General features: G+C 39.2%; 1 protein-coding gene across 1 annotated transcript; it reads right to left on the reverse strand.

The window, feature by feature from the left end:
• Positions 1–681: 681 nt before the first annotated feature.
• LOC115150602 (pepsin A) lies at positions 682–5,078 on the reverse strand. Its single transcript, XM_029694062.1, has 9 exons — positions 4,977–5,078; positions 4,564–4,714; positions 4,309–4,429; positions 4,023–4,141; positions 2,074–2,273; positions 1,820–1,936; positions 1,494–1,629; positions 1,237–1,335; positions 682–1,036 (listed from the first exon to the last, which is right to left on the reverse strand). The coding sequence occupies exons 1-9, from the start codon at positions 5,030–5,032 to the stop codon at positions 884–886; spliced, it is 1,152 nt and encodes a 383-aa protein (XP_029549922.1). The 5' UTR covers positions 5,033–5,078; the 3' UTR covers positions 682–883.
• Positions 5,079–12,081: the final 7,003 nt, after the last annotated feature.

Here is a 12,081-nt window from a genome sequence, read left to right on the forward strand (position 1 = left end):
TCGATTAAACTGGGTGATTTAAAGCAGCAGATGTTCTGAATGAACAACAATACATTGGTATCCCCCTCTCTGTAAAAAGGACTGGATCATACAGGGTTTATAGTGGATAGATGCTAAGATTACTGCACATTAATGAATGCATGATCTTTTCACTGCAAGAGGTCTATGGCCTTGCCGTAACATACTGTACAATATGTATTCTCGTCACATATAGTGGTAAAAATTACACATTTCCATCTTGTAGATATTCAAGCATAGTTCATAATTAGAACCGTTTGACCTGCAGAGGAAATGTAAAAACGACCTGAATCCATCTAAGATGACGTGGTTAATGCCAGTCAGTGACTGCTGATGAGTGATTGGCATGTGGTTGTGTGTGTGTGTGTGTGGACTGAATTCAAAAGAGGATGACTCATCCTTTCTCTGTAAGCCCCCTCCTGACTCAATTAAATGAATAGCAAAATATATAATGTCTATTTGAGTCTCTAGGGGTTGTTATGCCATCTAGTGGGCAGCATTGTGAATTATTGAGCTGAACATACAGTCTGACACCAGAGGAGAACACTCAAGTTTATATGGAGGATGGGACAATAAACAATCTGGTTAATCTGAATGAAAATCCATGTCAAGGGTCAAACAGACAACACATTTGAAAAACAGCATAATAGACTTAATCAATCATTAATCGGATACAGGTTAACTTTCTTTTATTTGCATAATTGGAACAATTGCATAGTGGAGCTTTTTTCATTTTCCATTCCCCATGTCTGATGTTCACTTCAGATGTAAACAGAAGTGGAGTGAAGATGGCTGGGCTGGCGAATCTCTCTCAGTCTGAGATGCAGACAGGTATGGTGTCAGGGCACCAGCAGGGTTGTCAGTGTCAGTCTGACTCTGGACTCTTTTTAGCCTGTGCCAAGCCCACCCAGTTCTGGTCTCTGTTGAAGACAGTGTAGAACTGCCTCATGAAGACCTCACCCAGAATCCACTGATCATTGTCCCAGGTGCCAAAACCAGTAGTACAGCTGGAGCCATACTGGAGGGAGAAGAGAGGGAAAGTTTCTCAACATTGATGATTTCCTTACATTGCAACAATGATTAAATTACCGTAATAGCATTGGCACATCTGTGGTTATTTTAACTGGCATGATTCTTTAAATATCACTAAAATAGTATGATTTTGCACTCAAATACATGCTCAAATGGAACATTAGACTACATTTTAGAGATACTTACTGGTAAAACATAGGTTGATGCTGGGAGATTGAAGCCGAATCCATTGATGTTGAAGGTAATCTCAGGCATGCGCTTTATGTTACTGCAACTCACGATACCCTGTAAAGAAGTGAGGAATGTTAATTTTTTATTTTATCCTAGACTTTTACTGAGCCACGTACATTAGTAACATAAATAATTTCCCCCTCAATCTGAAAAATGTAACAAATATCCATAACAAAACTGTGTTCATAAGATTGAGATCCAGTGAAACCCACCTGTTCGCTGTAGGCTCCCACCCAGCCATTGATGTTATTGACGTCCCTGGTAGGCCCTAGGATCTCAGTGGTGCCAGAGTCTACTACAGCTTGGCAGCCCGCTGCACACGCCACAGTATTCCCATTGATAGTAATACTGCAACAAGCAGAGCACATTCAGCAGAGCATCACTATTCTGTAGAGTCATCAACAACAAAAGTAGGCATAACACCAGTGACTGATCATCCTTAATGAGTTTGAACTTGGCTGGTGTCTTGTGTGGGAAAATTATCATATTTAATTCTGTTACACATACACTCACAAACACTAGCCGTCCATAATATTACCTGTCTACATTGATCTGCCAGTAGCCAGTAGGTTGAGAGATGGGAATCCATTGGATGCTTCCTGTGAAGTAGGAGGGGTCAGTTCCTCCCAGGATTAACATACTGCCATCTACAGAGCTAGGAAGAAGAATTTACATGTTCATCACATAGAAGGACTTAGTAAACATCAGCAGATCATCCCCCCCCCCCCCGTCCCCCCCGTCCCCGCCCCCTCCTCCCAACCCTGTCTACTTATTCCTCCAATGAAATCTCACCTGGACAGATAGATGGAGAACAGGTCTTGAGGGATCTTTCCTTGTTTCCAAATGTTGTCAAATACAGGAGTACCTCCGTTAATTGACTGCTGGTTGGGGAAGGCCAGGCCCAGAATCCCATCCCATGGTAAGCTATCCAGGAAAGCATCCTCCACCAGACTCAGCCCAAAGATCTGGTGTGTCACATACAAGTCACCGATCTGAGGGGAAAAAACAGTCACACACACACATCCTCTCAAAATGCTGGTGGTGACACATTTCAAAGGCCTAGTGAAGTAAAAAATGTGATTTCCCTGTGTTTTATATACACTGAGTGTACAAACATTAAGAACACCTGCTCTTTCCATGACATAGACTGACCAGGTGAAGGTTATGATCCCTTATTGTATTGATGTCCGTTGATAAATCGACTTCAATTAGTGTGGACGAAGGGAGGAGACAGGTTAAAGAAGGATTTTTAAGCTTTGAGACAATATTGAGACATGGATTGTGTATGTGTGCAATTCAAAGGGTTAATGGGCAAGACAAAAGATTTAAGTGCTTTTGAATAGGGTATGGTAGTAGGTGCCAGGCGCACTGGTTTGTGCCAAGAACTGCACCGCTGCTGGGTTTTTCACGCTCAACAGTTTTCCGTGTATATCAGGAATGGTCCACCACCCAAAGGATATCTAGCCAACTTGACACAACTGTGGAAAGCATTGAAATCAACATGGGCCAGGATCCCTGGCATCCCTGTAGAATGCTTTCGACACCTTTCGACACCTTGTAGAGTCCATGCCCCGATGAATTGCGTCTGTAACTCAATATTAGGAAGGTGTTCTTATTGTTTTCTACACACTTTGAGGTTGGAATAATACTGTTAAATTGTGAAAATGATGATAATGCCCTTTTAGTGTAAGAGCATTTCTGCCTGTTTTGTTGGGATGGAGTTATGGCCTGCCTGGTGACGTCACCAGGCATTAAATTAGTTAATAGGCCAATAAGAAAGAGTCCCAAATAACAGCTCGTTTGCAGTTTTCCCCTCTCTACTCAGACCAATATCAGAAAGTCCTAGCAAAAGTATTGCTTGAGAAATTGCTCTTTGTTAAGAAGCTATTTTTGTTTCTTTTTGACAATTTTAATTAAAAACAATCACAGTAAGGTACTTAATTGTTACCCAGAAATGATTTGATATTGAGATGAAAATGGCTGCATTGGACCTTTAAGAATGAGAAGTTGTAGGGGAGAGTGGGGTAAGTTGAGCCAAAGGGGTAAGTTGAGCAACCCTTGTTTCTAGGAAATCATAAAGAAAATGTATAATTTGACCAAATATTTAGGAAGAGGTCATCATTTCAAGGTAGGTCCAAAAAACAGATTTTCATCAAGTCAAATTAATGTATTCTGTTAGAGGTTTCATAATGCTTGTAACTAAACCAAAGTAGATATTTTTTTACGATTGTTCTATACATCAGTTTGGGTCTCTAAAAGCTTCAATGTGAGGTCCTAAACTTAGCATGAAAGTGCAGTGTAGCTGTGTGGACTAATATAGATGGTTGATGGTTGAGCCAATGGCAAGTTCAGCAAATTGAAGTATTTTCTTCCCAGTGTTAAAAAAGTACAAAGTGTTTGTTAGGTCTTAAGCCAGTGTTAAAAAAGTACAAAGTGTTTGTTAGGTCTTAAGCCAGTGTTAAAAAAGTACAAAGTGTTTGTTAGGTCTTAAGCCAGTGTTAAAAAAGTACAAAGTGTTTGTTAGGTCTTAAGCCAGTGTGAAAATATGCTTCAAATAATGAAAAGTCAAAAAAGCGATTGTGATTGTGTTGAATTGTGTTTGGGAAATAAAGTTAAACTTGGTTTTAAAAAGGTAGTGGTAATATTTAATTTAGTCCAGAAATGTGAGTGTCATACTGAGAGTACATATAGTGTTACATTACCAATGTGGGAGAAAGTAAATAGATATTTCTGTTTCTCACTATTATGGTGTCATATCCCACATCCCCTGTCATGTAACCAGTGACATATTGGATGGAGAAAGTCTCTGAGCTGGGCTGGAATGTGGAGGATGCTGTCGTGTTGAACCTGGCATGGTTGTCTGGTGAGGGTGGGAGGGAGAGAGAAGGAGTAGGCATGATTTAAATGAACATTTTTAACAAAGAATAAAACGTCATGTTTAGACACAGTTCCACAACTAGTTATTATTTCATTGTTTCACGGTTGTGTATCTTAGTATCCCTGTCATCAATGTGTGTCCATACTCACAGCAGGCCTGGCTGCTGCTGCAATGGACAGAGGGCACCCACAGGTCAGCAGAGCCCGTGTCAAAGAGAACCTTGAACGACTGAGGGGGAGTACCGATGGCGATGACTCCATAGTATGTCGACTGTGTGAGACAGTCAAGGGAGAAAGACAGAGAGAGATTCATGAGATGATTTGATGAATGTTTCAACCAGACACTTGAGTAAGCCTAAGCAGTCACCAATGGAGACAGTCTGGGCTATAGCTAGGTGCACTCACCTCTGGATAGAAGATCATGGGCACCATGGCACCACCCGCCTTGGTGTTAAACTTGGCTCTGGGGTTGTAGCGATACTTTCTCTTGTACTCTTCATACAGACCCTTCTCCTCCAGAGTCTGCCTGGCTGACTTCCCCTTTGTCAGAGGAATCCTGGGCCACAGAGTGGACATCTCTAGTTTAGCATCAGATAATATAACACTACTGCAATCTCTGTGACTCAGAGGAACAGAGCCTCAACACGGTCTTATGCTGCAGTTAGAAAACTGATTCCTTTCACTTTAGTTTCAGCATTTTTAAAAGCTACCCTCATGTTTCTGTCAACAACACATATCCCCTACAGAACTCTGCGATGATATAAGGTGCAAGAAATGAAATACATTATATATTTTATTTAATGAATGATGGTACTTACTTGAGAAGGCACTCAGAAAGGGTTACTAAGGCAAACAGCACAACAGCCAACTTCATCTTGTCTGATCAGTTACCTGGGAGTACAGTACATTGGACTGGCTATACCCTGGCCTTTATATACACTGTAGTGTGTTTGGACAGTGTTCATTATTCCCAGCATTTACCACTCATATACTTCTGCCATATACTGTACAATGCAGTGATAAGAAACCACTTAATGGCTATAAGAACAGGATTAAATAGGTAAATAAATCAGATAAGGGGAACAAAAAAGAATTGAGACAAGTTCACCCGAAACCTTTCAAACAAAAACACAACATATACAATAATTTTAAATTTATTGTTCATTATCAATCATTCGATAAGAAAACATTTAATCAGTGTTTGTCCTCGAAATTGAATAGAAATTGATCTTGTATCCATTCCTTAAATGACAAAACAATTAGAAATAAAAGGGTTTAAAAACAGTATCAATTATATCATTTCAATAGTATCTTTTTTTTATAGAATAAGTATTGATTTATGATCCTGCCTTTAGACAGGGCAAACAAAGGTAGGAACAGTGCGTGTCAACTTCAATGCTTTATGCCAGAGGCATATCAGTTCTTAGTGCGTATACATGTAGCCTAGGTCTTGTTACAGGTTTATAACTAGCCCACATATGACGTACTGTATCCGTTTATCTGACTCAGCCTTTCTCACAAAGATTTCTGTAAAAGCTATGGGGTTATGTTGACTTTTTAGAATAATAACATGTAACATATTGGAGTCTGCACTAAGGCTGTGACAGTCATGAAACTACATCAGCAGGTGATTATCAAACAAATAACAGCCAGTCTCGTGGTAATTGTCAGTTAATTAACATAAACACATTTAGCATCTCCTGGCTTCCAGGCAAAGCCTACAAGCCACTAATACAGACCTTTGGAACATCTACATTTTAAGTCTAATAAATCCATGTAATATAGCCTACACCAACAAAATGAATCCATGATTTATTTTTAGACAGGTCTAAAGAAGCATGATATGAAGAAAATGGAGTCTATTTCAGAAGAACAGAATAGCAACATAAATTGTCCTTATGTTAGGCAATGATCTGGCTATGCCCTATAGCTGTGGGCTATACTAGTTAATTGGCAGACAAGATTTGCTTAGAATTCCGTGGCATTATTTTATATTAGTTTGTAATATGAAGAATAAAATTGAACAAAGCTGAATAAAATAGAAAGAATATTTTCTCCAAAAAATTTGAGGGAGTTCGCACATGCAGCTATTCTGTGTTGAGCGGTAATAAAGAAACAGGTCCTCCTATATGCTTCATTTAGAGTTATGTATGTAACTTGAGTTGTTCTACAAACGTTGGGCTATATGTTTTGATTTTTAATACATTCTAAGGTTGTATGATGCGACTCTAGTGATGATTTGAAAAAAGTAGCATGAAAGGCATGAGCTCTAATTTGTTTTTTGCGCAGGCTGTACACACTTCTTACTCACAGGCTACAATTGAAGACAGATATCGGGATGCATCTGCACGCATACTTATCCAATTACGAGGTGCATATTGAAGATATTGTAAGAAATGTCCACATTTACTTTTCATCAGCCAAAGGAGATGAGTAGGCCTAACAAACAGCAAAAGCACGAGCCTATGTCAATCTACTATCGCCCATAGTACAAATGTTGACCTATTCTATTCTGTGCGAGAAATACATATTCCAAACATAGTCTGGGAAAGTTGTGGGATGCAAAAGATCCCAAATTAATACAACCACTAGAATCAACAAAACTATTTTAAACTATTAGGCTGCATGAACCGCTAGCAGGACACCTACGACAACATCCGGTTAAATTGCAGAGCGCGAAATTCCGAACAATAACCAGTATGCTAAAGAAGTTAAGCAATGAGGCTAACGCAAGAAATGTTGATAAACTATTAGGATATTTCTTCACATTGTAAGCGCAGCAATGCGCACATGGCAGTAGGCTATAAGCGCGAATGTTCCATTCTCAAAGTTGACTGACCACAAATGCGATTATGCATGTAATACTGTTATTATAAAGGTGCATATTTATGGTGAAAATTATCTTCCCCAAACTTGAAACACACATGCTGCGTATGTATGCCAGTTAGGCTCTACCCCCGTGGTAAAGCGGACTAATGTGGTTAATTTTAAGAAATTATTTGGCCACCTTAGTTGTGATACAAACTTTATCAAAACATATAGGCATATGGGCTAGGTTACATGAGTTGTGCAACTATCATTTCAAAAAGTCGGCAAAAAAAGCATGCGCTGTTTCTTGCCTTACTGCACAAGCTGGCCATCATTCACAAGTGAGAATATAAAATTCACAAGTTATAGGCTAATATTGTCACCCATCATACTATTCTTGATTTAAACTTGTCTTTAGTACCAGTCAAGTTTGGACACACCTACTCATTCAAGGGTTTTTCTTTATTTGTACTATTTTCTACATTGTAGAATAATAGTGAAGACATCAAAACATGAAATAACACATATGGAATCATGTAGTAACCATGTCACGACTTCCGCCGAAGTCGGCTCCTCTCCTTGTTCGGGCGGCATTCGGCGGTCGACATCACCGGCTTTCTAGCCATCGCCACTCCATTTTTCATGTATCCATTTGTTTTGTCTTCTTCCCTGCACACATGGCTTTCATTCCCCAATCAATCTACATGTATTTATTCCTCTGTTCCCCATCATGTCTTTGTGAAAGATTGTTTGTGTTACTGGTTTATTGTGGACGCGCCAGACTGGTTTGTTTTTTCCGTGGTATTTCACAAAGATGTTCATTGTTAAACATAATTCTTGTGACTGTTTTGCGCATTTTGCACTTTTGCCTCAAATTAATGTGTGCCTGTTCACAAATCTCTGCTCTCCTGCACCTGACTTCGCTACCAGTACGCACACACCTGACAAACCAAACCAAAAATATATTTTATATTCTTCAAAGTAGCCACCCTTTGCCTTGATGACAGCATTGCACACTCTTGGCATTCTCTCAACCAGCTTCATGAGGAATGCTTTTCCAACAGTCTTGAAGGAGTTCCCACATATGCTGAGCACTTGTTGGCTGCTCTCCTTCACTCTGCGGTCCAACTCATCCTAAGCCATCTCAATTGGGTTGAGGTCAGGTGATTGTAGAGGCCAGGTCATCTGATGCAGCACTACATCACTCCCTTTGGTCAAATAGCCCTTACACAGCCTGGAGGTGTATTTTGGGTCATTGTCCTGTTGAAAAACGAATTATAGTCCCACTAAGCGCAAACCAGATGGGATGGCGTATCGCTGCAGAATGCTGTGGTAGCCATGCTGGTTAAGTGTGCTTTGAATTCTAAATAAATCACTGATAGTGTCACCAGCAAAGCACCCCCACATCATCACACCTCCATGTTTCACGGTGGGAAATACACATGTGGAGATCATCCGTTCGCCTACTCTGCGTCTCACAAAGACTCATCAGACCAAAGGACAGATTTCCATCGGTCTAAGTCTCTTATTGTTGTCCTTTAGTAGTGATTTCTTTGCAGCAATTCGACCATGAAGGCTTGATTTCACACAGTCACCTCTGAAAAGTTGATGTTGAGAAGTGTCTCTTCCTTGAACTCTGAAGCATTAATTTGGACAGTTAACTCTAATGAACTTATCCTCTGCAGCAGCGGTGACTCTGGGTCTTCCTTTCCTGTGGCGGTCCTCATGAGAGCCAGTTTCATCATAGCGCTTGATGACTTTTGCGACTGCACTTGAAGAAACTTTCAAAGTTCTTGAAATGTTCCGGATTGACTGACCTTCATGTCTTAAAGTAATGATGGACTGTCATTTCTCTTTGCTTATTTGAGCTGTTCTTGCCAATATGGACTTGTTTTTTTTACAAAATAGGGCTATCTTTTGTATACCTTGGCACAACACAACTGATTGGCTCAAACACATTAAGGAAAGAAATTCAACAAATTTATAAGGCACACCTGTTAATTGAAATGCAATCCAGGTGACTACCTCATGAAGCTGGTTGAGAGAATGTCAAGAGTGTGCAAAGCTGTCATGAAGGCAAAGGGTGGCTACTTTGAAGAATCTCATAAAAAAATATATTTTGATTTGTTTAACACTTTTTTGGTTGCTACATGATTCCATATGTGTTATTTCATCGTTTGGATGTCTTCACTATTATTCTACAATGTAGAATATAGTAAAAATAAAGAAAAACCCTGGAATGAGTAGCTGTGTAAACTTTTGACTGGTACTGTATACTAAATAATGTGTAAAATTTGTTTTGATTTGGAATGGACCATTATCATGCACTGGCCTCGAAACGGGGGAAAAATACATGCACTCTATGCACACATGTAATCTATGCACTTAAATAGCGAATGGAGGATACTTTTCCTGTGGTTAATTTTCATGCCAGGCAGGTAGGCTATACTCCTGTTTTAAAGTAAAGCAATGTGCTTAATATTAGGAAAGTCGAGAAATAAATATAGTAGGCCTAGTCTATAGAAAGCTGATGGGATCCTCCTCTTTTTAATAAAGGCCATCACTCTGTTTTCTCGAGCTATTGCATAGCCTATAGAAATGTTGCACAACTTGAGCTCATGTGCTCTCATGAAGTGTTTGATTCGATTTTCGATTATATTTGAAATGATGTCAGAGTGATTAGAGGGACAATAGAGTGCTGAGTACCAGGAAGTTAACAAGTTTGGTAGGCTACTAATGACCATCAGCATCATCAGAGCTTGGAGAAGCCTAGTTACCGTGACTAAACGGTCACATGGAATTTGACTGACGTCATGACTCGTGACCCGCGGTGTGGTGGTAATATGGTCACTGTAACAGCCCTAGTCTGTACCATTGGTTTATTTTTAGATTAGTGGGTTCAAAGACCCAGATTAATGGCCTTTTGAAACAAGGAATATAGATAGAGTGACTAATGACTGCAAATAAAGGTCTGAAAGTACTTTCCACATACCTCAGCCTGATGGGAATTTTTCAATTGTTTGCACTACACCAATTTGATTAGATAACCATTTGATTAGTGTTTTCAAATAAGATAACATCAGTAATAACATATTGTCTGATATTTCATATGCCTCTGCAAAGATCTAAATGACAAGTTATCATCCAACTTCTTTAGGCAACTCTGCCCTCTAGAGGACAAAGTCAGACAACATAATAATTTGTTGCTGATTCAGTGTCTTATCGTTTGGTAAAATTGTAATTAATGCCGTCAGGTTTGAACCAATGTATATAAACCCTGAATTGCTGATGCTATGTGTTGGCCAGTGAGAGGCTTTGAAGCCACTAGTCGGCCTATTGGCACTCCTCAGAAGAAGCATGTAGACAATAATAAAAACATTTCTATAACTTCCAAAATATATTTTAACAATGGTAGTCGAGTGCCAAGATGGAGGTCCGGTGGCTTGTAAACAGCGCCCCCTGTCAGTCATCTAAATGTATATAAATCACTGGTTTGAACCCTGCAAAACTAATAACTACAACATTCAACTCAATTTGCAAATAGACTACAAAGTAATAAAAGAGAACACACTAAAAAACGACATGTTTAAATACAACTCTTTATTAAAAAATAACATTATAGCAATTGTTATGATTGAAATCTAATATTATATGTACAAATTACAATTAGTTCACATAGTAAATAATGACTCTGGCTAAATGCAATAAGATCAAAAATGATAACCACTGACAGCATTAGAAAATGTACTCACCAAAGTGTCTATCCCTTGTCAGATGAATTCCTTGTTTAATACGGTATCAACCAGATGTTTGTTAATGACATAAAACATCTTCAGGTAAAACTCTGCACATTGTACAGTTTTACAGTTCTGACTCTTCCACTTTTTCAACGGTGCAAGCCTATCCTTCTTTCGTCCTTTTCCAGCATGAAGTGTTGCTCTTTCCCAAGCTCCTGTGACACTCAAACATGTGAATAATCCCTGTTCACTCCTTTCATGTGGAACACAAAGGGAGGTCATAATACACTAGTATGGGGTGTTAATGTGCATTTACTACAGTGCATGATGTGGTACAACCTGCTGCAAAATGCTTCCTGGAGGATGAATCAAAAAGCTGACGACTGACGAGAACGGGACACATCCTTAACACAAAGACAAGACTGGCCAGAGAAACAACAAACACATGCAGCACAGTAAAAATATACATTTCATACAAACATCCGATCCCCTGAAATAGTACTGGTGACAATTTTAGGCTCATTCATCCTCCTGTAATTATTCCCCAGGTCGTTGCTGTAAATGAGAATGTGTTCTCAGTCAATTTCCCTGGTAAAATAATAATAAGAAAAAAATAGATTATCCAAAGCTTTCGGTATCAAATGAAATAACTAAGCGTTATAATCTAGTAGAAAAAAGTTGATTTAGCCTTAGAACCTTCTAGAATCTTTTTGTGAATGGTGAAACGACAGCATGTACTGCTCACAACGCCACCTGGGACTAGTGATGGCTAAGATAAAGTCACTACTTACCTCTTCATAATGCAAAGCCAACATTACCGACTGTGAAATAAGTAATTCATCAAAACCCATTTAATATTATCAGTGAAGGGCCCTGCATGATCTGACAACATAACATGACTACTGATGATCAACACGCATGGCATATTAATGTCTATCCTTTCTGCTACTCTCTGTTCAACATTTCATCTTCACAAGGGGGGGAACATGAGTCCACTGCTGTTCTTTTATCAAATCTATCAAATGAAACTTGGAGATTATTAAGGGTTTCCCTGCCATTTTATGCAGTTATACAAGCAGCATATCAGAAACCCTACCAGGACATCAGGCACCTGTTAACTGGTATTTCTGTCAGAGTTCTGTTAAACTGAATTATAAGCTCATGCTGCAGACATAAAAGGCTGAAAATCAATGTTTTCAAGAGCTCGTCTCTCCCCCACTCATAAGCAGTGAAAACACTCTACCCTACCCATGAGTATCATTAAACATTCAAGATGGATGGATCCTGTCTCCCCTGATAATATGGAGTTATAATTTTAACTCATGAACATTTGTTCAATACCAGATGTTCTTCATAAATGCTTTTAAATAGCCACTGT

This window comes from Salmo trutta, chromosome 16, assembly GCF_901001165.1.
Source record: "Salmo trutta chromosome 16, fSalTru1.1, whole genome shotgun sequence".
Classification (NCBI taxonomy): Eukaryota; Metazoa; Chordata; class Actinopteri; order Salmoniformes; family Salmonidae; genus Salmo; species Salmo trutta.

What these genes read in the sequence shown, in the direction of transcription:
- LOC115150602 (XM_029694062.1), bottom strand. Translation starts at nt 5,032, where the DNA reads ATGAAGTTGGCTGTTGTGCTGTTTGCCTTAGTAACCCTTTCTGAGTGC. An exon ending in CAGCAGCAGCCAGGCCTGCT is followed by an intron (nt 4,142 to 4,308) that starts GTGAGTATGGAC and finishes CACCCTCACCAG; the next exon opens with ACAACCATGCCAGGTTCAAC. An exon ending in TGGCAGATCAATGTAGACAG is followed by an intron (nt 1,630 to 1,819) that starts GTAATATTATGG and finishes TGCTTGTTGCAG; the next exon opens with TATTACTATCAATGGGAATA.